Genomic DNA, 21,974 nt, shown 5'->3' with positions numbered 1-21,974 from the left:
GGAGAGCCCCTGCGACACAGGAGGGAGGAAGAGAGAGGGGGGAAAGGGGGGAGAAGGAAAACATGGAGCGCAGACCCATTCCTCCGGTTCCGGAATTACGTAGGAGAAGGAGGGGAAAGAGATTTGCTGTCCCTAGGCTCTTATGCTGGAGGAGGTCCAGGGGTGGTTCAGTACCGGATTCTGCGTCGGACTGAGTAGACATGTTGTACATACCCAGTTCACTGTAAATAGCCTGCACGAAAGAAAGACTGCAGAAAGACAAGCATGCGGAGCGTCGTTACTCTAGAGTAGCCGCAACAACCCCCTGACAGTGTCCATTCTGCATTTCTTGTAAATTCATCTTTCATTAGTTTTGTGCTGTTCTGTTACTGTTTTTAATGTATTTGGGACATCACCTTGGGCATATGTGAAAGTGAGAAATAAGAACAACAATGCTCTTAAACACACATACTTTGCTTTTTTCTACAGCTGGAGGTTGCCTGGTGGAGAAGGTGGCATTCAAAAGGGGTGGAGGGAAATTCTCAGCTGGTGGATCAGTTCCAGAACCAAGCCAACCTCTGTGGGCCATTAGACTATACCTACACTGTTGACAAGCCTATACTGCTTCCTTTTACCATCCAAAGAGGAAGCAGAGGCACACCTCTGCTCTTAGTGCTGTGTTTCATAGCATTAAGACCAATATGTCTGTTCTTAGTTCAGGAAAAGCAGATCTCCATGCCTTATCTCTTATGATGCCAGGTGACAGACAGGTGTGTGTGATTTGCTTTTCTTCTGCTTACTGCCAACAGGGACATAAAGCAGGAAACTTCAGCCACACCAGGCATGACATGCAAGAGGACTGGTATCTTCTATTATTGTGTTTCTACATTCACATGCATTTGTCAAGGGTCCTGCTTACTGAGGCCAGGAAAGTACCCCAGTCTCTCACTGAGACTCCATAGCTGCTGGCAAGAAATGTGTTGTTTTTTGGTCCCCCATTACACGTTTTGCAAATGAGTTGTATCATGCTAAATCATACTCAAACCCATTGGAAGAAATGGTCCTAAATAGTCACAGCAGTTTTAAGTCCACTGATTTCAGTGCATCTACTCAAATTATCACATGGTTGGCAAGATCCATTCCTTGACTCAATTTATACTACAAGTGAAACCTCACACTGGGTGTTTGGTATTTTTGATAGTCCCTTACTTTCAAAGTCTCCCTTAAAGATTTTTTTTTAATGGCTGTAGATTCTTTTCCAGATCTTTAAAAAAGAAAAATGTTCTGCTGCATATATTTGTTTGGGTGATATTAGAGGTCCACTAAGTTTGGATGGGCTTGGTACTCAGTTATTGTTTCTAGTAGCCAAATTTTTGATGCTGTATGGAAGCAAAGTACATACTGTCCTAGCCATGTAGTTTTACATTTCAAGCAACACATTCATCAGTAAGACAGAGGGTTAAAAATAGAAAACAGATGAAAACAAGAAGCTGAATTTTTTTCAGAGTTGGAGAATCTCTTAGCTGTTTGAAAAACTTTATTCGGTATGTATCAAGAGCACGTTTCTTACTTCATTCATTATCAGCTCCTTAATGGCATCTGCTCTTAAGCCAACTGTCAGGTCATATTTCAAATGAACATTTTAACCAATAAGAGAGAGAGTCTCAGTAGTGATTTATAGGAGTTTCAAAAATAATTGACGAAAGGAGGATTTGCTGATCTTTGCCCTAGGGACTGACCCTCCAGGGTTATTGTGGTGTTTGGGCAAGGTTATCTTTCTTCCGTTCCCCCATCACTTGTCCATGTTCCTCAAAGATTTCTTGGGTGCACGGCAGGGAGTAATCCTTCCAGAATATTTGGAGGTCAATTCCTGTTATCTTTGTCCCTCAGATATAATAAGATACAGTAGCCATCACTAATCCCCACTTAATTATCTCTGCCAAGAGTCTTGACAGAGATGACTAACCAGCCATGAGGTCTCCCCGGAAGTCCCGAAACCCACTAGATTTCTGTGGTTGTAAGTTGTTTACAGTTTAAGTTTTTGATATTGTCTTAATTGTTGTAATCTGCTCTGGCACATTAGGGAAAAGAGTGAGATGATGGCAAAATTATTGTTGTTGTTGTTAGGTGCAACCCAAGATAAGAAAAGGGCACACCTACCTCTTTCCTTCTCTGGATAAAGCTACAAGCTTGGTGCATCATGGGAATGCTGTGCATGTTGTGTACCTTGCTTTCAGTAAGGCTTTTGACAAAGTTCCCCATGATATTCTTGTAGAGAAGCTGGTAAAATGTGGGTTGGATGAGGTAACTCTTAGGTGGATTTGTAGCTGGTTGACTGACCAAACCCAAAGAGTGCTCACTAACTGTTCTTTGTCATCCTAGTCTTATTCAACAGTCTTATTCAACACTTTATCAATGACTTGGATGATGGGCTTGAGGGCATCCTGAGCAAGTTTGCAGATGACACCAAATTAGGAGGGGTGGCTAATACCCCAGATGACAGAATCACACTTCAAAATGACCTTAATAGATTAGACAACTGGGCCAAAGCAAACAAGATGAATTTTAACAAGGAGAAATGTAAAGTACTACACTTGGGCAAAAAAATTGAAAGGCACAAATACAGGATGGGTGACACCTGGCTTGAGAGCAGTACATGTGAAAAGGATCTAGGAGTCCTGGTAGACCACAAACTTGACATGAGTCAACAGTGTGATGCAGCAGCTAAAAAAGCCAATGCAATTCTGGGCTGCATCAATATGAGTATAGCGTCTAGATCTGCTCTGGTCAGACCTCACCTGGAGTACTGTGTCCAGTTCTGGGCACCACAGAAGGATACTGACAAGCTGGAACGTGCCCAGAGGAGGGCAACCAAAATGGTCAAAGGTCTGGAAACAATGCCTTATGAGGAAGGGCTTAGGGAGCTGGGTATGTTTAGCCTGGAGAAGAGAAGGTTAAGGGGTGATATGATTGCCATCTTCAAATATATTAAAGGATGCCATATAGAGGAGGGTGAAAGGTTGTTTTCTGCTGCTCCAGAGAAGCGGACATGGAGCAATGGATTCAAGCTACAAGAAAGAAGATTCCACCTAAACATTAGGAAGAACTTCCTGACAGAGCTGTTCGACAGTGGAATTTGCTGCCAAGAAGTGTGGTGGAGTCTCCTTCTTTGGAGGTCTTTAAGCAGAGGCTTGACAGGCATATGTCAAGAATGCTTTGATGGTGTTTCCTGCTTGGCAGGGGGTTGGACTGGATGGCCCTTGTGGTCTCTTCCAACTCTATAATTCTATGATCCTGGAAAAAAGTGACTAGTGGAGTGCCGCAAGATTCTGTCCTGGGCCTGTTTTTGTTCAGCATATTTATAAACAACTAGCTGTACCCAGCCACACGTTGCTGTGGCTCATCCCTGTGACTTCCCCCACCCCATCCCGACCCATGACCCATCCCGAACCCGTCCTGTCCCCACCTGCAACGCAGGCGAGCCCCCACCTCCATTCAGCCCAGTCTTCTGTTTTGTTCTTCCCTGAACCCTAGCTGAGCCGTTTTGGAGAGGGAAGCTTTTCTAGCTGCAGTACCAGTGGATTCGCCACTAAAGGGCGATGTTTTGCAATCTCTCACGTTTGTTGTTCTGCTTTCCCCCCAAAACCATGTTTTTACCTGTGATAGGTGTGACATCTACCGGTATATAATCTAAGTTTATTATACAAACACTCGCCTAGTCGCATGTGACGTGTCCAATTTTCAACACAATTGGTCAAGCGGTTTCGGGGAAAAGTGGAATATAACAAACTTTTTTTTTAAAAAAAAATCATCTTTATTCATTTTACACACATGAAAAAAACAATAAGCGACAAAAAATACAAAAAAGAAAAAACAGGAAAAGAAAAAGACACACAAAATAATCTAATAATCTTATAAAATCTTCATAACATTATAGACTTCCCCGGTTCCCCCCCCCTCATTGATTCCCTATTTCAATTAATCATAAAGCAGTTTTCACAATATTAATTAAAATTTCCTCTGTTTATCACCATTCAATTTTATGTATAAACTCATATATATATATATATATATATATATATATATATATATATATATTCCTTATAGTCTATTAATTATATCTCCCCTTAGCTTAATTTTTTACCAGCAATGAAACTCCATTTTAATATTTCCTCATCACTCATAATCTTTATATACAATCCAATAGCAATCCATCCCCCCTTCCCCTGGACCCAGATTTCCCAGAAGTCTCTTCCACCAATATTTTTTAAACCAACTCTGCTGTTTCCACCCTTCTCTTACTGCTTCCCAACACCCTCCTTCCCAATTTCCCAGAGATTTCCTTGCACTCCCTCTCTCACTGGGAGTGCAATAGTCCCCCCTGGTTCTCCCTTGAGGAGTTGTTTATTCATATCCGAATTCTGTTCCACCTCTCCCACTTGTGGGACATTCTGCCAGCCTTCTTCCTCCTCTCCTTTGCAACTTTTAAGTTCTTTCAAATTATTAATACTGTCTGTCATTTGTGATTTTGCCTCTAATTTCTCAGAACAGGTCTCTTCTCTTTCCACATCATTTTCCATGCTGCACCTTGCATCACTTAATTGTTTATTAATTTGTTGCAATTGCTTATTATTCTTGACCAGTTCATCTTTAATGTCCAAAAGTTCCAAATAAATCTTTTGCCAATATAAGTCTTGTGATGATGTTGAGTCTGCCATCGGTCTTGCCTTCTCAGATCCCATGGGAAAACAGAAGATAACAAATCCGGGAAGTGGCAGGAATCAAATTTCCAAGTAGACACCATTTTAAGTCCAGTTCTGGCTGTTCCACTCCATTTTAATTCTTTCATTTATAGCTCCAAATTTTAATTCACAGTCTTAAACACCTCTTCAATATCTCTTTATAAATTAATCCAATCCAATTGTCAATGAAATAATCTTGATAACAACAAAATTATAAATCCGTTCACTGATCTCTCCAGGAACCTAGATCCAGCTTCCTGGGGGATTTTTAACTTTCTTAAAAGTCTTGCAGGCGATTTACCTCAGTTCAAACCTCTCTCTCCCAAGCCTGCTTCAGGGGAGCATTTTAAAAGTCCAATTCCTGGCAAATTGATTGCTTTCTTTCAATTTTTCAGCTAGGGGTCAGGTTACTGCATCACAGCATAATCAATGTGGGAGACTGACTTCCATTTTTAGAATCTCCCACCGTGACCAATTCTTTAAGCCAATCGAACTTTTTACTCACGGTGCCCAATGTCAATTCTTTTTCTTTGGGAACAATCCATCGCTCTCCGCTGCCGGCTCAGAGCTTCACTTCCAGAGGGTAACAATGGCGCTCGATGGCCCACGACACCCCACTTGCAACGGAGCTCCTACTAGGGCTTACCGGGGAGTAAAGGGGTTGTTTTTTCAGGCTCCGCCGAGCTCTTCGTCTCCAGAACGCTCTATCTGGAGCTCTTTCGGGGGCCGCGTTGCTCTCGAGGCTCTCCCCTCCCCCACTCGAAGCCCGTTCCCTCGGAGCTCGAGGGAAACGTCGCCGCACAGCACTGGTGGTAGACCAGAAGTCCGTGGAATATAACAAACATGGAAAGCTTACATTTTTATATACAGTATATAGAAGACTTGGACAAAGCAATTGAGGGGATGCTCATCAGATTTGCAGATAACACCAAACTGGTGCTGCAGACAGAATCGGGATTCAATATGACCATAACAGATTGGAGAACTGGGCCCAAATTAACAAAATGAAATTCAACAGGGACAAATGTAAGGCTCTACACCAGGCACCCCCAAGCTTCGGCCCTCCAGATGTTTTGGACTATAATTCCCATCTTCCCCGACCACTGGTCCTGTTAGCGAGGGATCATGGGAGTTGTAGGCCAAAACACCTGGAGGGCTGCAGTTTGGGGATGCCTGCTCTGCACTTAGGCTGGCAGAACCAGGTGCACAAATAAAAGATGGGGGGCACCTGGCTTACTAACAGTACATGTGAAAAGGATCTAGGGATCTTAGTAGACACAAGCTTAACATGAGTCAAAAGTGATGCAGCAGCAACACAAATAAACAAAAAAAGCTAATACTAAGCTGCATTGACAGAAGTTTAGTGTTCAGATCAAGGGAAGTAATAGTACGGCTCCATTATGCCTTGGTCAGACCACGCCTGTAGTACTGTCTAGTTCTGGACACAACAATTTAAGAAGGACATTGACAAGCTAGAATGTGTACAGAGGAGAGTGACTAAGATGATCAAGACTCTGCAAACCAAGACTTATGAACAGTATTAAACTAATATATACGTTAGGTGGCAAATGGCTCCTTAAATGGTTTGGAAGTCGCCAAAATGGAATGTCTAGTTGCCATTTTGGGGCCAGGTGGCTTCAAAGTTGTGTTTTTCAACATGACTTCTTGATTCCCGAAATTTGCTCTGATTGTGCAGATAAAATAACACAAATAGAATTCTACAGGATGTGCTGTTAGCATGTGAAAACAGGCAAGTTCTAAGGATACCCAGGCATGCACCTCCACATGGTGGAGACATCAGGCGCCATTCTGGCCACCCGGGCATCTTCACTTGGTTGCAAGTGGCCGATAGCCAGGTGCAAAATGCCTCTGGTGAATTTCATATTTTTTAAAATCATTTTAATTACATTTTCCACTTTAATTACTCAATCATATTCCAAATTATACAAATATCATTTGATCAATTAATCCAAATGCTGATTTAGGGAATCTTTAGTCACCTTCCAAGCAAGTCGGAAAATAAAAGCTTTGTTTATATTTTCATTTCCACACAGTTTATATTTAAGAAACCATATTATCTCAATAGATTACAACTTTCAAGTCTCACTTGCTATAGATATCAAAGACGGTTCTTCTAGGGGTTTTTCATTAGGTATATACGGTAGTAAAGTGAGTCTCCCCCCCCCCCCGTCCGCTCCGTCACATACCATTCTGGCTCCAATGTAAACATTCCTTGGTTATCTTTTATTTCCTCAGTGGCCGGGCTTAGCAGAGTAAATCTTCCCACCTCGTCTGAAGCATGCCCAAAACTTAAATCTAATATTTCCTTTTAAGAATTGGAACTTGGTCGCTTTGCAGAAGCGGCGTCCAGGAGAGCCAGACTATCTCGGGGGCTTCCATCCAGTGCCCTCAGCCCCTCCTTCCTTCCGAAGTCGAAGCTGGTTGATGGGCATCTGCAGATGAGACTGCATCTTCCCGTACCCCTGGGAAGATTTAGGGAGGCTGATTACTCCCATCTCAGCCTCTAATTACCCCATGATAGCCGGAGCGATGTTATTTTCAGCCATCTTCAACGGTGCCCAAGCAGAAGTCCTCCAGTGAATTTCAAATGCTGCTTATGAGGAATAGTTGAGGGAATTGGGAATGTTTAGCCTGGAAGAGAGGAGATTAGGCAGCCATCTTCAAGTATCTAAAGGGCTGTCACATGGAAGGTGGAGCAAGCTTGTTTTCTCATGCTCCGGAAGGTAGGACCTAAACCAATGGCTGCAAGTTGCAAGAGAGGAACTTCCAACTAAACATCAGGAATGACTTTCTGATAGTAAGGGCTGTTCAACAGCGGAATGGACTCCCTTGGGAGGTTGTGAATCCCCTTCCTTGGAGGTTTTTAAGCAGAGGTTGGATGGCCACCTGTCATTATTGCTTTAGTTCAGATTCCTGCATTGTAGGGGTTGGACTAGATGACCCTTGAGGCCCCTTGCAGCTCTACCACTCTGATTCTACTACTACTACTATTAATTATATTTGGTGCCTTTGGCCTGAGCCTCCAGCACTTTTTTTGCTAAAACTTTGAGAGATAGGGCCTTTTGCTTACGTATCTTAAATACTCAGTGACAGATGTGAACTTTTTCTGGGTAATCTCATTTATATTAGGCCTAATTTGAGACAAATGAACTGTCATCTATCAACACAATGAAGCCTTTCTCTTTTCTGATCTTCCATATTTGTTAGAGTTGTAAATGTTTGTTCACAGCAATATGTCATGGAGAGCTGTAAAAGAATAGCCAATGCTCAATCAAGAGAGTTGTGGACATAGTTTCTTGTTGTACATCCAAAAAGAGTTCAGTGACATATTTCTGTGTTTCATTTTCAAGTTGTGATCGCTGAAAATGTAGGCCATTTCCTCCTCCTCATTCAGTGTCAGTCCTGTATAGCTGCAATTTGCAAAAGTGCCTTAGTATTTGTTGACATTAACTATTCTTCAGTGAATTATATCGCCAGACAAAGGAATTTCCATAACTTGTTATTCAGCATCATCATCAAACAAATTTTTCACAATCAAGCTGCAGACAGGCTTAATCAATTTTTCAGCTACTGTGTATGGTTTTTGTCTGTTGAGCAATCAATTCATCCAGTTGGAAAGATACAATTTGCATCTTACCTGAGACTTTACTCATTTTTCGAAATACAATAGTTGGCATTTCCGCTGTTCCAACTGCCTTTCAAAATATTGAAACGTATTTTCATATGTTTGGAGGCCACATTGGAATTGGAAAGCTTCTCACTGCAGATCAAACACATGAGGGACATTTTCATCTTCAGTCCATGTGAAACAGACTTTGATAGCTATCCACATATTGTTGACTAACTTTCTTTTTTGGAGGCCTGCTTAGGCCTTCTACTGGTGTTGAATTAAACTACCCGGTAGTCTTCTCCAGTACTCTGTTTGAATGGTGATTCTGGATCACAACTAGGATTGTTTTCAGTATCACTTGATGCTCATGCTCTCATTTCAAATATATATATATATCCATGTTCTGCAAATAAAAGTGATTTTGATACTTTATTTTTTTAAATTGTCCTTTAATCTTCCTCCTGCACATGCCATCCTCTCCTGCTTCACCAGTGGGGCGTACCACACCTTTAGAAGCACTGTGTTAAGTTGTCTGTTAAGCTATGGTGTAACATCTGCATTTATGATAGTTCTCAGATTCAAGTAATTAATGATGTGGGTGGTAGTGGTGCTGTGTGACAGGCGGGGTGAAAGGCGGAGGAACGATCCGCCTTGACAAGCCCAGCAAGCAGCGCCTGCCGATCTTTGGCTCTGTGCTGTGTGACAGGCGGGGTGGGTGAAAGGCGGAGGAACGATCTGCCTTGACAAGCCCGGCAAGCAGCGCCCGCCGATCTTCGTGTGACAGGTGGTGGGGAAGGCAGGCAGGCAAGAGACCAAGCGCCTGCCTGCCTGCCTTCCCCGCCGCCAGTCCCCCGGCGCCCATAGGTACGCATTTATTAAGTTTCAATGCATTCCTATGGGAAACCGCAACTCGCCAGACAAAACATTCGTTACACAAATTGACCCGTGGAATGAATTAATTTCGTCTAGCGAGGCACCACTGTAATTCAAAAGCATCAATTCTTTGGCGATCAGCCTTCTTTATGCTCCAGCTCTCAATTCCATACATCAATACTGGGAAGACCATAGCTTTAACTATACGGACCTTTGTCGGCAAGGTGACGTCTCTGCATTTTAAGATGCTGTCTAGGTTTGCCATTGCTTTTCTCCCAAGAAGCAGGCGTCTTTTAATTTCGTGACTGCTGAAAGTAAAATCTCTCACTGCCTCCGTTTCTTCCCCTTCTATTTGCCAGGAGGTGATGGGACCAGTGGCCATGATCTTGGTTTTTTTGATGTTGAGCTTCAGACCATATTTTGCGCTTTCCTCTTTCACCCTCACTACACATATTCCATTTGAGGGGTGGAAACTTTTAAAAGCTCTCCTTATTTCATTTATTTATTTATTTATTTAAACCAAACAATTCCATAGTGTACACATCTGTCTGCCAGTGGGATGCACTTCCGCTTAAACAATGGGACTTCCCCTTGATTTCCTTCTCCCTGTAGTTCCCTTGTGTGCCTGCCCAGTCAGCTACAGAGAGTAAAGTGGTGCCTCGCTAGACAAATTTAATTCGTTCCACAGGTCTTTTCTTATAACGAAAAATTCGTCTAGCGATTTTTTTTTGCCCATAGGAATGCATTAACTGAATTTCAATGCATTCCTATGGGAAACCGCGATTCGCTAGATGAATTTTTCATAAAACGAATTCATCTAGCTAGGCAACCTCCACTTGAAAAATCATTTCGTTAAGCGGAAATTTCGTTAAGCAGGGCATTCGTTAAGCGAGGCACCACTGTAGAGGGAAGTTCTGCATGACACTAGATTTTACCTATGATTTAGATCAGGCATCCCCAAACTTCGGCCCTCCAGATGTTTTGGACTACAATTCCCATCTTCCCCAACCACTGGTCCTGTTAGCTAGGGATCATGGGAGTTGTAGGCCAAAACATCTGGAGAGCCACAATTTGGGGATGCCTGATTTAGATTTTAAAGACTGGTGGGATATGAAGCTACTTAAAACTATTAACCTGCTCATTTTGGCATACCTGAAGAGCCTGGGGCATAAATATATGTGCTTTTTCTTGGAAATAATTATCCAAAAATATATGTATCTAAAATTACAGTTGTGGTAGTTAACTAGTATTGTATCTGTTCCAATTTCCATATTTATTTTGTATTATTTCCATTGGCTAGGTTATTAATTCAACCATGCGTTTTTTTCAAACAGCTTCCCACTAACATCACCAGAGTTGAAGTCAATTGTCAATGTGTACCTTAAACCTTAGGCGACACCGGTCACATATTTTAATTTAGGAATGTGAGCTTCAATGGCACGATTAATAGAGTGGGGAAATGTCTGAAAAAGATATGGTAAGAAGAAAGGATGTCTGTAGATAGGATGGCTTATTGGAGCAGTATTCATTTATTTTCTTTTAGTATTCCTTTCAGTATTACCTTTATAGACCACCTGTCCTCCAAGGAGCTCAAGGTGACCAATACATAGTTCTCCTCCTCTCCATTTTTATCCTCACAACCACCATGTGAGGAAGCTTAGGCTGAGAGACTGTTCATCCAGCGAGTGTCCTAGCTGAGTGACATTCGAATGCTGTGCTTGCCTGCCTGGTTCCAGTCCCACATTCTAACTGCTTCATCAGACTGGCTAGAGAGTATGAAATTTATTCGTGGTGACCCAAATCTCACTGCAAATTTTGACAAATGGGGGGATTCTTGATGTCAGAATGATGGCCCCCATCAATCCCAGTCAGTCCATCATTGGAAAAATAAGATTTTAAAGTCGTCTTTCCCCAAAATGGCAACTAGACATTCTGTTTTGCCGCTTGCAACCTTTGTTTAAGGAGCTATTTGGCACCTAGTTTATATATGAGTTTCTAACACTGCTCCCTGACTTAAAGTAATCTGTATGAAGTGGTAGGGTCCAGAAATGAAATCCAAGTGACAATTGGCATCTAAGAAACACACATTTAATGTGGCTGAAAGACACTTTCTAACCTTTTGCGGATGAATGAAGTTGAATATTAGTTACTTGGCTTTTTTTGTAAATATCTGCTTGCTTTGATATGAAGATCTTACAAAAGGATTGCCTGCTTTATTCAAATAAATGGAAATATCGCCACCTTGTGGGTGGTGCTTTGTGTGCCATAGCTTCCTCTTGATAATATTTCCTGATATAATCCGTTGTTGGATTGTGAACAGCTAATCTTCCCAGACCTTTTGATCATTCTTCCCTGAATGTCTTCTTTCTGGAATTTTTTTTGGGGGTGGTGCATATGTTGTAAGTTCTGTTGCTTTGTAAAAAAATATGAGTAGTGCTCTTTTAAAATTGGCAGTGCAAAAGCTGTATGTTTTGGATGGAGGAGTGTTTTAGAATTACATAGCATCCTGTTTTAATATGCTGTTCTCACAGTTTGAATTTTTCTAAGCATAGTTCTGTGGAAACATTTTAGGGGTGATTTTCTTAACACCGTAGACGAGGAATGCATCGAAGGAGCAAGCTGTCACTTTTAACTTTCACACCAGATGTGTAGTGCACTTGAGTTTTGCTTTATTCTTATCAAAATTAAACCACCAGACACAGTTGTGAATCTAGTTTATTTTAGCTAGGTTAGGATTGCCTTTATTGAACATTTGCTCTAGAAAATGATCACAACAGGTCTTTCTGCACACTCAAGGGGTGGTAAATCTCAGGCTCTAGGGCAGATGTGGCTCCGTCAGCTTCCAGCAACTGGTGTTCAGAAGCATTGCTGTCATTTTTGGTATACAGAAGTGATTATAAGCAGCTAAGGGCCTACATACAACTTTGTACATCGGTTATATAACCATTCAAGCTGATGTAAGGTTTCGTTAGAATTATATCTTAGAATTATAACGTTGACGAAAATGAGTAAACAACATAGTGAACTAACAAGTCATATACTTTTTATCCTCCTTTCCCTTTTAGGCAAGAAGTTTTTAAGTGGAACGGATGGGGTTACAATGACTCAAAATTCATCGTCAATAAGAAGGGACAAGCAGAATTCACAGGGAAAAGGTAACATCCTTGTAGATACATAATATTTCTAAGGGATGGGGGTGGGTGGGATTTAAAAGCACGCAGTGGATATTAAATAGTAGGTGAAGTAATATCATTGGCTTTTGGGTGGATTGCCCGTCAAGTATATGGTCTATTGGTTACCTTTATGTGAATAGTTCATCGGTGGCAGACTAAAGCCAAAGCTGTTACCCTGATTGTTGCGTGGATTTGTAGAAAAGAGGGGCGGGGTTGGAGTGAGTGTCTGGCCACTTCTACTAGTCTGTAGTTTTTGAGGCTTGGCTTTGTCACCCAGACTCGGGTACTCGGGACGTTGTCTGACCACCGTCCCAGCATCACGCCAATCCCATAGGTGATCCATTCCTTTATGCACATCTGTTGCATCATCCTTCATGAGCCAAGATGCAAGTGGGTGCTGGACTTCCAGCTCCCATCAACCCCAGCCACCATGGCCAAAAATCATGGATGGGAGTTGTGCTTCAGTAATGTCTTTAGAGCCACAGGTTGGTTAACTACAAGGACCAGAGGATTTGTTGGAATCCTACCCTTATTATGTATACAGATGAGTTAATTAATCTTTATGTGAACGTAATTTCAAGTTTGATCCCTGCTTAATCAAACTAGGAGCTCATCTCATCCAACATCCCATTTCCTGTAATGGCTGTATAGATGCTTCCAAAAACCCTGTAAGGCAAGACGGCAATAACTCTGCCATACTGGTGCCCTACTTGGCAAGGATGATCACCGAATGTGGAGATGCTTTTTTGATATCAGTTCTCATACCTTTTTTATGAGAGACTTTTCCATGAATTTGCCTAATCATCCTCTATAATACTATTTAAGCCACTGGCTGTTGCCACAATGTACGATGGTGACTTTCATCAGCTATTTATGTTGTGTAAAGATGTGCTTCATTTTGCTAATCCTAAATTCATTTGTCCAATACTTTGCTAAAACCTTTTAAGCCACTGGCTGTTGCCAGATCATGCGATTGTGACTTTCATGAGCACATGAAAGGTGTACTTCACATTTTGCGAATCCTGACGCTATCGCCCAGTTAATTTCATTGGGTAAATCAAAGGTCTAGTATTATTAGAGATGGCCAAACTTATTTCTATTCACTTGCTTCACAGTTTGCGTAACTTTTATCTTTAAAAAAAATACATCCATGTCTTTTTTCCTGAACTAAAAAGCCGCAAATGCTGCAGCTCTTCCATATAGGAAAGATGCTCTAACCCCTGTTCGTCTTGGCTTCTCTTCCCCAGCTGTAGTCTCCCAGTCATCTTTTCTTCAAAAGAACCTCATGCCATATTCAAAATTTAGCCACATCACTTATATTAAAGTACTGCAGCACTTGGATTATTCTTTTCTGGAAATACAGTATTTGTAATTCCTCCTGTAGTAAACTTGATGTCAGTTAATAGGATGACTTCTAGTTTTTCAAGGAATAACTTCTCTTCAGCTACTGTTTAATTGTTCAATCTAATTTAGGTGCCTTCCCCTGCAGATTGATCCCTGAAAACTTGAAGGAAATAGGCTTCAACTTCTGATCCTTTGTATTTGTCCTGTATATACCATTGGCAGCTCTGCGCTAATTCTCTTTGGGTGCTGCCTTTGGGGCATCCTGAACTGTACACAATATTCTAAATGTGAGCATGCCATGAACGAATGCAATTGTGGCTTTTCATTTCAGCCCCGTTCAGCCGTTTTGTTTATTTACCCAGACCAGAGAAATATGTGGGAACTCTTTAGTATGCTTCAGACTTTGTTCTGTTAACTACCTTTCCAGGCAACAAGTTGTTTATGTCGCAAATCACCAGATAATTTATGAATAAGTTAAATAGCTCTGTTCCCAATACCAAACTTTGTGTTATTACCAAAAACAACCACCCTACTCTCTGCTCATGATTTTAATTAACTACTATCTGTAAGAGGGTTCTTGCCCCCTTACTGCCATGTTATCTTCATCTTTGATGGCTTTCAAAAAGCATTTGGACAATTCAAAAGTATATAACTGTACAACACTGGGTGTTTATTTGACTCAGGATTATGAAAGGTTGTTGAGCACTACTTTCCCTTGCAGAAGCTGTTCTGGCACTTCACCCACAAGGCTGATCCTTCTTTCTGCTTAAGAATGGCTCATATTAAAACTCTTTGCAACTCACCTGGATAGGCGAGACTGACACATCTATAATTTCCTGGATCCTCAGTCTCTTCCTTCCAGAAATTACATACTCATTATGTGTATGTTTGCACAAATAAAATACTAGATTTGTACTAGCTTCAGGCTAGAAAGAACTGACTAAAATACTTTCGAATTCAGGTACCGGCTAGGTGGTACGGTGTTGCCTTTTTTACTAGACTGGATGGAGAAATTTATGGGCGGAAATACGGAGCATAAGAGTACTTCTAGAGTAAGTATATAAATGAACATCTAATTTGGTGTAAGTCAGTGCGACTTCTAAGATTTCTTTGCATGCGGTTGGAATAAGGTTTAACCACTGATCCATCACCTTTGTCTTTTTTGTACTATATGATATCCGAGAACTTGGGCAGAGGCCTTTCCCAGCCTTGCTACCAGTGCCCTGTAGTTCCTTGCTATATGGTTCAGTGTGAATCTGTGTCTAAAAATGAAGTATCTTATTTAATCCGATTTGATTAGGCTCCTTTCCTCTGTAACCTTTCATAGTAATGTTACATTACATTGGACACAGATTGAAAATCCTTTTCTTTCGACAGACTTTTAGTGTTTTGCTTCTGTATTTTATATTTTTATATTTTTAATCTATTTTTACAATGTTATGATTTACGAGTTCTCAGTTGCTCTGTGGATAAAAAAAGCTGGTATAAATATCAAATGGCTAACATACCAATGCTATGTTTCTGGAAGGTTTCTTGGTCACTGATTGTTTAGTCTTTTGATCAATACCTTTACACTTGCCCTCCAGATACTTGGCCAATTAAAGTGATCAAATATAGATGGGCAGGTACACATTTAAGTTAATAAAATCCCAACACAGGTACCTGCTAATTCCAGATGCCCTAGTTAGCTGTGAAGCATTGAAATTGTTCCCTGTACCACTGGTCGCCATCGTTTTTAGCAAGTGTGCCACAAGTCAAGTCCAGAATGAATGTGCCAATGTCCTTTTACTTTGGGACAGTTTGAATCGAGGCTACTGAGACAAGGCAGCACCCCAGCGTGGGGGAGGCAGAGAAGTCCCCTCCAGGCCATAGCTGGGATATAGGCACCACCTACTCTTGTCCACAAGTGCCACAAACCACACATGCAACAGGTTAGCAATCTGATTACCGAAGTCGAGGACATGTTTATTTTTAACTAGTAGCGTTGGCACAAATACAAATGTATATTAAATCTCCAACAAGAGATTGGATTGTAAAGCATGCTTTTAAATCCAGGGGAAAGTGTGTCCTGCTTGTCAGTTGGAAGTTTTGGAAGCAAGCTGGCATGATGTAACTTGGTTGCTGTTGAGGTATAACCCTGCCCCACTGCTTTGCCTGCATTCTTATGCTAAGCTGCATTTCTCAGTATTGCAGTAGAATTTGTTGAGAACAATTGCTTTGCAGTGCAATTGTTAAATCGCTTGGGGCAGACCTAAATGGAGAAGCAGATGTCTTTTCCAAGAAGGAGAATGTAATGAAGTATAGCCTGAGCTCAGGATCTCCTAAAAAGGACTTGCATTTCTACTAGAGTTAAATGGAAGTGGGTTGGATAAATGCAATTAAAACTTTCAGTTCTGAGAGCCTTTACCTTCCATTCATTAAGTGTACAGTAATCTACTTCGGACCAATATTTTAGAGGTCAGTGATACTTGATGGCTAGAGTAGAAGCACCATGCGGTGGAATATCCCCTTTTCAGTAGAAATCTGTCTGATGCTAGTGCCTCTCAGCTGGGTGTAGCTCAGGTAGGCAGAAATGAAGCAGGGAGAAAGCAAGTGGTATCCTCGTTTTCTTTTAACACCATTGGTTTGGGCACAGATAACAGAAAATAAAACTCCTTTGAAATATAACAGTGATGTTGAATGAGCTGAACGTTGACCACAAGAAAGGTAAAGGGTTTTTACCCGATTTGAACACCAGTAAATGGGTTGAGTGAATGGTGTCCCAGCCTTGAAGGAGTGCTTTTAGGCTCTTCTCATGTGATACGAAGCCTAAGAGAAACCTGTGTGCCGTGAGGGAGGGCAGCATCAAGGAAGCCCATGCTAGGGAGCGCATACTTGACCATTGGCTTCTGGTAAGAACCATCAATGGTTTGTCTCTCCCGCACCTTCCCTAGGACTATTTAAAACATTTGTGACCTGAGGAAAGACTGAAACAAGGAAGGCCAGGCCAGGAAGCTATTGCCATCAGCTTCCAGTGAGCCTAAGAAGACTCTGCAATTCTCTAGCACATTTTGGTGTTAGTATTTCAAAAATGTGTGTCGCCCTGGCTCCCTTGTTAGAAAGGTGCTATGTAAGTGCAATAATACATAGAAATAAATAACTTGAAAGGGGACAACACAAAAATGAATTGGTTCCACAAGAGCTTGGCATTTCTCTTCTTGTAGAAGTACCTTGCCTCTCTGCGGGAGTTTATTCTTCTGAACATGTGCACTGAGCATAGCTGTGTTTTTCTCTTACATTGAAGGCATCCCTGAATCTTAGTGATGTGCCTCCTTCTATTGCAAATGAAGAATTTATCAAAGACCTCCAAGCTGCTAAAATATCGTATACCCAAGAAGCAGAAGCTAGGATATTCAGAGCTCATGGTAAGATATCACGCCCCCACACAGTGCATTTTAACTGTATGTTTATTTTTTAACTTGACATCTTTTTAAACATCTCCCCCCTCCTTTGTACTTTAGGTCATTGCTTACATGAACTATATGAGCTCAGGGAAGGAATGTTTCAACGAGTTCCTGATATAGTTGTATGGCCAGGTAAGCTCTTTAGAATGTTTTTCTCATTCTTCAAAGGCTCCCCCCCACCTCGAAGTCCAATATAGCAAAATACAAATGCGGGGGGGGAGGGGAGGATGAACTTGACATTGGAAAGTACTTGCAGATGTTGGCAGAATACAGAATCTCATCCAGTACTTGGTCCAGGAATGTTGTTTGGAAGTCTGCCAAGAATGTTGCTTATGCAGCCTGGTGAAAAGGCCTTTGCAAAACACAGGCTTTGCTTTATTTGTCCGGTCACTTTCCTCCAAAGTGAAAGAAAACAGTGTCGAAATTTGAAAGGTAGATGTAACATGAGCACAGGATCAAAACATGCAAACATGTGAAAGACTTGGAAGCTTTTTTTCAGTGTGCAAACCTTTAATTTTCTGAAGATTGAATTGAAGTTCTGATATGGTAACTTTTCCACCAGATTTTCACAGGCAACGGATTCTTACTAAACAAAGAAACCTGAGCCATGCTAGCAATTTCAAGAACATGTAATTCGCTGTTCAGAAGGCATTACATTGGTTCTTGTTTACAGTTTCTGTGATTTACTGGCCTCTACCCAGCTGGCTCCTTCCAGCTGTGCAACTTAGATGCTGGGAAAACTTGGCTCAGTATCCTTTATTTTTATTTCTAGTTGTTAGTACCAGAACACTTGTTGGGGTGCTTTCTGAGCATTTTTAAGAGAAACCAAAGCTTCTTCATTTATGCAAGATAATGTTGAATGTAAATGCTAAGCCTGAGTCAAACTTAATCATGACTATGCTCCATTGAAACCAACATCGCAAATTAGTTGCATCCAACTGGAGAGTTTCATGACTAGATGGATTGAGGCCATTGCTCTAAATCCAGATAAGGACGCATTTCCTATTGATTGTTCTTGCTTGTTCATTTTCAACTTTTTTCAAGCTAGCAGAAATATATAGGGAGGAATGTAGCGCCATGTAGGCATTTCAGCTTTCCAGACAAAATAACCCCCTCTCTCCTTGCCCCCTCGTTCTGGGGGTTCTCGTGACCTCCCCAGAGCAAGTGGAGTCCTTGTGCAAGCTTCTGCTCCTGGGATTCATTGGTTGAATCTAGCCCATACTTTGTTGTCTATAGGATATACCTATTTGCACCTCCATCTCTTAACACTTGGTACATCCATAACTACTTGAAGAAGAGGAGGAGTTTGGATTTGATATCCCGCTTTATCACTACCCGAAGGGGTCTCAAAGTGGCTAACATTCTCCTTTTTACCAGTTTCGGCTGGTGCACCAACAATGTCTCTTCCTCCAGAAGTTGAATCTGGCCAGGGTTGCTTTTCAGTCTGGACCTAAGTACTATAAAGCATTTAACATCAGGCTGGCCTTGAAAAGCTTTTGGAAGCTTCAGCTAGTGCAGACTCCTGCCACCAGATGGACTAACACACGCCAACAATCAGATTATATTACAGAGCGGGACCAAACCAGTTGCCTATTGATTCCTGGGCTTGAACGCTGGTTCTTGCTGCTTGAATGCCCTGTTTGAGCCTGGAAGATCTTATAGAATGGCTTTCCTTTGTGCACTCTGTTCAGTTTCCGAGGTCCTGCCTTGCAATCCCTCACCAAAGTTCATTCAGTGTTTGCTAGAAGCAGGCGTTTCTCAGTTGTGGCATCAACCTTAAGGAATGACCTTTCCAGAAGAACCCATTATACACCATTATCTTGGATCTTGCCAAGTTGAAGCCTGACTTTGTAGAAAGGCTTTTGGCTGGCTATTGGTTTTAATTTCCTCCTGTGTTACTTCTATTTTCACTGCCTTGCTTTTTTGAGCATCTGCTAAATCTGTAATTTGCTGTTACTTGAATTGTAATTTTGTTGTGAGGTTCTTTTTCAGGCACCCCCAAACTTTGGCCCTCCAGATGTTTTGGACTACAATTCCCATGATCCCTGATTCAGCTTGTAAACCGCTTTGAGTATTGTATGATAGAAAGGCGGTATACAAATTAAAAGTGATGATGATGATCACTGGTCCTGTTAGCTAGGGATCATGGGAGTTGTAGGCCGAAACATCTGGAGGGCTGCAGTTTGGGGGTGCCTGTTCTTTTTGATAGTTTTAGCTTTTTGTGTTTTGTCTTTAAAAAAAAAAAGGAAAAGTGTAAGCAACTTTGGTTCAATGTTTAAGAGGAACATGTGAAAAATTCAGAACCAAATAGATGATCTGGGCTCAATCCCTTTTTGTGAAATACTTTAATACAGTACATTTAAGTTTTAACAGAAATCACTGTCTTAATATATGTTTTAAATTCTCTATTTATACTTTTGTTTATAGAATGCCATGATGACGTGGTTAAAATTGTGGAATTAGCCTGCAAGCATAACATTTGTATTATACCGTATGGTGGTAAGTTATATAGCAATTTTATGCCTTAAGGAGAATAATTGTTGTCTTGTTTTCAGTGGCCAGGATCCAAAGTGCTGCTTCAGACATAGCTAATGGCTTTTGTATGCCCAGTGGGATTTATTTATTTTTATTTTGAAGAGCAGACTCCCTTGCTATGTTGCCTTTTGCTTGAGGAAGCCTCCTCCCAAGTTCAAATGTAGCACTGTTTATTATTTTAAAAATGATTTGGGCCCCATAGTTAAGTATCAGAGAACTAACACGAAGGCACGTGAACAAAAAATAACGTCAATGCGTTTCTTGTATCTGCAGGCGGAACAAATGTTTCTAATGCTCTTCAGTGTCCTGCTGATGAGAAAAGAACGATTGTTTCATTGGACACCTCACAAATGGTATGTGGAAAAAGCATTTTCAGACAAAACTGTGTAGAATGTCAGATTGTAAAAAGTATTTCAAATACCAAAAACACAACTTAAGCTGCCTTCCCTTACATGGTAACAAAGACTGTGGGGAAGGTGACAATGGGCATCTTTATAAGGCCTTAGCTATTTTTGGTTCCTATCGAAAAAGTTAAGTATTGCTTGGTAGCAGAGTGAAGATTTTGAGCCTGGCTTTCTCAAGTCCCAAGCCCAGCACTCTAACCATTATGTCATATTGGCTGCCTGTTGGGAGCATAAATACTGCCACTAGGCTAGATAGCTAATTGGTTTCATAAAGCATGGAAGTAGAGCTTTTCAACTTTCAAATAACTTAACAGGTAGGTTTGGAGGGGGTGGGAAGAAACACTGTGGTCCTTCTGTATACAGTGCAAGGTCAACCATCTTTATTTCAGTGAATTCGTGCAACATAAAGATGTCTTTACTGAACATCAGTTTGTCCAGAATTCTTTCTCTTAAAACTTCTGTATAAAATCCCTTTCTGGTTTGCACATAGGGTGGAGCACTGCAGGGCATGCTGTTTGCCATACTTGCCCAATCCCAGTTCATAGTGCAACATTCATGTAACTAGGGCAAGGATAAAGTTCTGTCGTTAATATCTGAAGTAGGCACAAGCACATCTTATTCCTTTTTTTAAAAAAAATCTAGCCTCTAGCAGGATTGAGTAAGAAAAAAAATCACCTGTTAATCTTTTTGTATCCTTTACTAATCTGAGTACTTCATCTGCAAACAAGACCATATTGGTAAATTGGTGGCATAGTTCTTATATGAATCCATGGGCCTCAGTTCCCTGTGGATATTTTTGCTTTAGGCTATTAGGGCTACATCATTACAATTTCAGTTCCTGTGTGAAACAGTAATAGTTCAGACAGGCAAAAAATATGTGTGTTTACACCTTCCCATTTCTAGCCCCTGAAGGCACAATCCTATACACGTCTGCTTGGAAGTAAGCCCTATTGGGTTTAATGGGGCTTACTTTCAGGTAAGTGTGTGGAATTGGCTAAACCCTGTTGATTTTGTCAACTATCCAATTGTTTCACAAGTCTTACTTTGGTTTCTTTGTAATAGAACAGGATTCACTGGATAGATGAGAAAAATTTAACCGCTCACGTTGAAGCTGGCATTGTTGGACAAGACTTGGAAAGACAGGTATCTTACACCTTTGAGAATTACTTTTCGTTTTTACATTTGCCAAATGTACTGTGTATATTTTCCAGGTTATTGAGTCATCTCTGTCTTAATCATTATACCAGTTCGTGTCCTGCGGACATGACCGCGCCAGATGTTGCTGAGACAGTAGTGTGAACATGCTGGGAAAATGAGCTTGGGAGAACGCGTCTTTGTTTGAGACTTGGTGTTGCCATGTGATGCCTCAAATCTTCGTGATGCAGCGCATGTGGAAGGCATTGAGGCATCACTCCTGACAGGTGTAAGTGTCCCTTGGCTCACTACCATAAAGCAGCCTGCCCAACACACAAGCCTGGTGGGACTTCATCTTGGGATTGGTTGTTAGCATCACATTCTCCCAGGTGCTTTTGGAGAGGCGAGCCACTGCTGTAGCTGCCTTGCCAATACACCTATCCAGCTTGGTGTTAATGGAGAGGTTGCTGGTTATGGTGGAGCCCAGGTAGACAAAACCGCCTACCATCTCAAGCATGTGGTCACTAATGGAGTGCAGGCGACGTCCTGACCCAGGATGTTTTCTGTCATCAGGCTGGACTCCATGCAGGCTGGGACAAAATGGTTGCTGAGACTCCGTAGAGCAGGCATCCCCAAACTGCGGCCCTCTAGATGTTTTGGCCTACAACTCCCATGATCCCTAGCTAAGAGGACCAGTGGTCAGGGATGATGGGAAC

The 21,974-nt window shown here is 41.5% G+C and overlaps 1 protein-coding gene across 1 annotated transcript in view; it reads left to right on the top strand.

The window, feature by feature from the left end:
* The window catches only part of AGPS (alkylglycerone phosphate synthase), a 51,298-nt gene that overhangs the window by 5,556 nt on the left and 23,768 nt on the right, over positions 1 to 21,974 (top strand). The window contains exons 2-8 of the mRNA XM_035134601.2: positions 12,291 to 12,380; positions 14,704 to 14,794; positions 17,026 to 17,146; positions 17,243 to 17,317; positions 19,613 to 19,684; positions 19,994 to 20,073; positions 21,187 to 21,267. Coding sequence (XP_034990492.1) covers positions 12,291 to 12,380; positions 14,704 to 14,794; positions 17,026 to 17,146; positions 17,243 to 17,317; positions 19,613 to 19,684; positions 19,994 to 20,073; positions 21,187 to 21,267 — 610 coding nt within the window. The remainder of the gene's footprint in view (positions 1 to 12,290; positions 12,381 to 14,703; positions 14,795 to 17,025; positions 17,147 to 17,242; positions 17,318 to 19,612; positions 19,685 to 19,993; positions 20,074 to 21,186; positions 21,268 to 21,974) is intronic.

This window comes from Zootoca vivipara, chromosome 1, assembly GCF_963506605.1.
Source record: "Zootoca vivipara chromosome 1, rZooViv1.1, whole genome shotgun sequence".
Lineage (NCBI taxonomy): Eukaryota > Metazoa > Chordata > Lepidosauria > Squamata > Lacertidae > Zootoca > Zootoca vivipara.
This window is presented reverse-complemented; position numbering and strand designations above follow the sequence as displayed.